The following is a 2,500-nucleotide window of genomic DNA, read 5'->3' as shown; positions in this document are numbered from 1 at the left end:
TCATGATTGATGAGCTACATGTATTTTCTGATTGCTGTCCTCTAACCTAATAATAATTGCATTTGATTTAATATCCAGACTACCAAAGCAGTTGTTTTATACTGGAAGATGAGACAGCCTGGAGCGTACAGTTTGCAAAGTGGTTTTCCAATCTTTGCTGACTACATAGCAACTGGTGGTCTTTATGTATATGCTATACCTTCATTCGAGTATCCTGGTTTGGTTAAGGTACAGTATTAGGTTTCATTTCTTAATGTCGCCCTCTGAGACCTTGAGGCAGTGTGGCCCAGTGGTTAGGTTGCTTGATATGAGATCCCGACATCCTAGGTTCACCGATGTGACCAGTTAAGTTGAATTTGATCCTGGTAGTCCCTGGCTCACCCTTCGCAGCTGCACTTGTAAACAGCCAAACTGGTTTGCCTCTGTCCAGCTTGGACTCCAGTTGTTGCTCTGTTCTCTTTTTTCGCTTGATTGTGTTTCGTTGCTAGAAAATCCCCTATGGGAAGAAGTCAATTATTATTATGTATGTATGTGAAGTGCTGTCATTCCATCTGCCAATATTTTTCATATGCTACAGCTGTATGGGGTGATTATTTGTTGATTAAAAAATAGTAATCAACAATGCAGTACTTTAAGGCAGCATGACTAAAAAATCTATCAATAATAAATTGCTGAAAGTGTTGAAAAAAATCAGTCAAAAATTTTAAGTGATTGAATAATAAAAATGAGACTTCTGACTCGAGCATGCAGGCATATTTTAACAGCTGAATGACAATTGTTACAATGTCATGGGATAGTTGTTGACCAATTATGAGAGTTTTGCCATGTGCTCGCTGCCCTGAGTAACCCTTTCATTGCAGTTTGCATGTAGTGAATTTCACGGATCAAAAGTTTGTTCACATGGACTGACTTGAGTTTATTGCAAGTCCAGGTCACGTTACACAGCAACGTTCTGTACAACAAGTAGGCATTGTTTGTGGGAAGTACGGTACTTCAAAGTTACCCATATTTTTTTATGATATTTCTTTTGATTGCTATAACGAAGCAGTTCTTATCAGAACTCAATGGCCAACTTTGATGACAACGAGATCATCGCCATGCTCGCAAATATTACAAAATCCCCCAATGGTTGATTATCGGAAGGACAAGTCTCTAAAACACTGCCTTGTTAGAGCAAGAATTCTCTTACTTTAATTTAACAACCAGGAGTTATATACGGTAAGGGTCGAGTGACAGCGTTACAACAAAGTACTTCAAAGTTAGCCATATGATATTTCTTTTGATCCTTGAAACTTAAAAGATGCCTTGCTGAATAATATGTTCCAAAACAGTATTTTTATAGGAGATGAATTCAGTATGCATTAAGCTTGGTAAGAGCATTTATTATAAAATTAGTAATCTAGCATATTGCTCTGAATTTTGTAACTGTATGTGACTCAAAAATGCAATTAGTCAGTGGTCTTTGAAACAGATGTTGGCTAAATTTGGACAAAGTGAAACCCTTTTTTGTGAATGAACTTGCTTCAAATGTTAAATTCAATTAAATGCAACTTGACTTTTCACAGGTGTCCAGATAAGTGGAAGGATTAGAGGAAAGAGATAAAGTGGGAAGAGTTTCGTGGATTCCACACTTCAAATATACATTAAGAAAGAAATTTTTTTCATTGATATTTCAGTTTGGGGCAACTGGCAAAACAATTGCAGCTGACATGTGTAAGGAGATTGATCCAGACCTAAGGGACAGTGGTAATGATGGAGAGTTTGTTAAGATATATGTACAGAAAGCAAGCAGCTATCTTAAAGATCACTTTCCTCTGATCGACCACAGTGAGCCAGCAATAATAGAGAGCTGCATTTACACGGTGAGGAAGCATGATTAATGTTGTGGAAAGACAGCCATGTCCCATCACTATTGTTTCTTGAGTTTGATTTCTGAGCTAGCTCTGTGGTATATGTTAGTAATTGAGTTTGGTGGTTGTCTGTTCTGATCCAAAGGGCCGGGGGGGGGGGGGGGGGAACTCCCATATGAAACAGACGGGGATGCTCGTCGTCTCGCTTAGGGGTGTAAATTTTGGATTTTGGTCTCGCTTAGGGTGTTCCGGGCAAAGCGCCAATAATTTAAGCCACCAGGGTCTCGTTTAGGGTTCCGCCAAGAAACAGAATTACGCGAAGAGAAACAGAAGTCAAATTTTCTTTTTAACGTGTTTTGTTTAGGGGTCAAAATTTGCTTAAGCCATGCCCAGATTGGTCTCCTTTAGGGGTCACAAAAAGCTTGAGCCACGCCCAGATGGTCTCCTTTAGGGGTTAAATTCAAAATTTCCGACGAGCATCCCCGTCTGTTCCATATGGGAGTCCCCCCCCCCCCCCGGGTCAAAGGGCTTTTTTTTGTGATGGGGAAGTGTTTCCTCCCCCCCGCCCACCCCCCCCCCCACTCCCCCCTTCCAGGAGACCAATCTGGGCATGGCCTCGTGTTTTTTTTTACTCCTAAAAGTGGTCATAT

At 40.4% G+C, this 2,500-nt stretch overlaps 1 protein-coding gene across 2 annotated transcripts in view; it reads left to right on the top strand.

Annotated features, from left to right (window-relative positions):
• Nucleotides 1-2,500, top strand: part of LOC138047025 (peroxisomal sarcosine oxidase-like) — a 15,370-nt gene that overhangs the window by 6,596 nt on the left and 6,274 nt on the right. For both annotated transcript variants that reach the window (XM_068893698.1, XM_068893699.1), the window contains exons 6-7: nt 79-228; nt 1,677-1,862. In XM_068893698.1, coding sequence (XP_068749799.1) covers nt 79-228; nt 1,677-1,862 — 336 coding nt within the window. The remainder of the gene's footprint in view (nt 1-78; nt 229-1,676; nt 1,863-2,500) is intronic.

Source organism: Montipora capricornis, chromosome 4, assembly GCF_036669925.1.
Source record: "Montipora capricornis isolate CH-2021 chromosome 4, ASM3666992v2, whole genome shotgun sequence".
Taxonomy (NCBI): domain Eukaryota; kingdom Metazoa; phylum Cnidaria; class Anthozoa; order Scleractinia; family Acroporidae; genus Montipora; species Montipora capricornis.
Note: the sequence above shows the minus strand (reverse complement) of the source record. Positions and strands in the feature narration are given on the sequence as shown.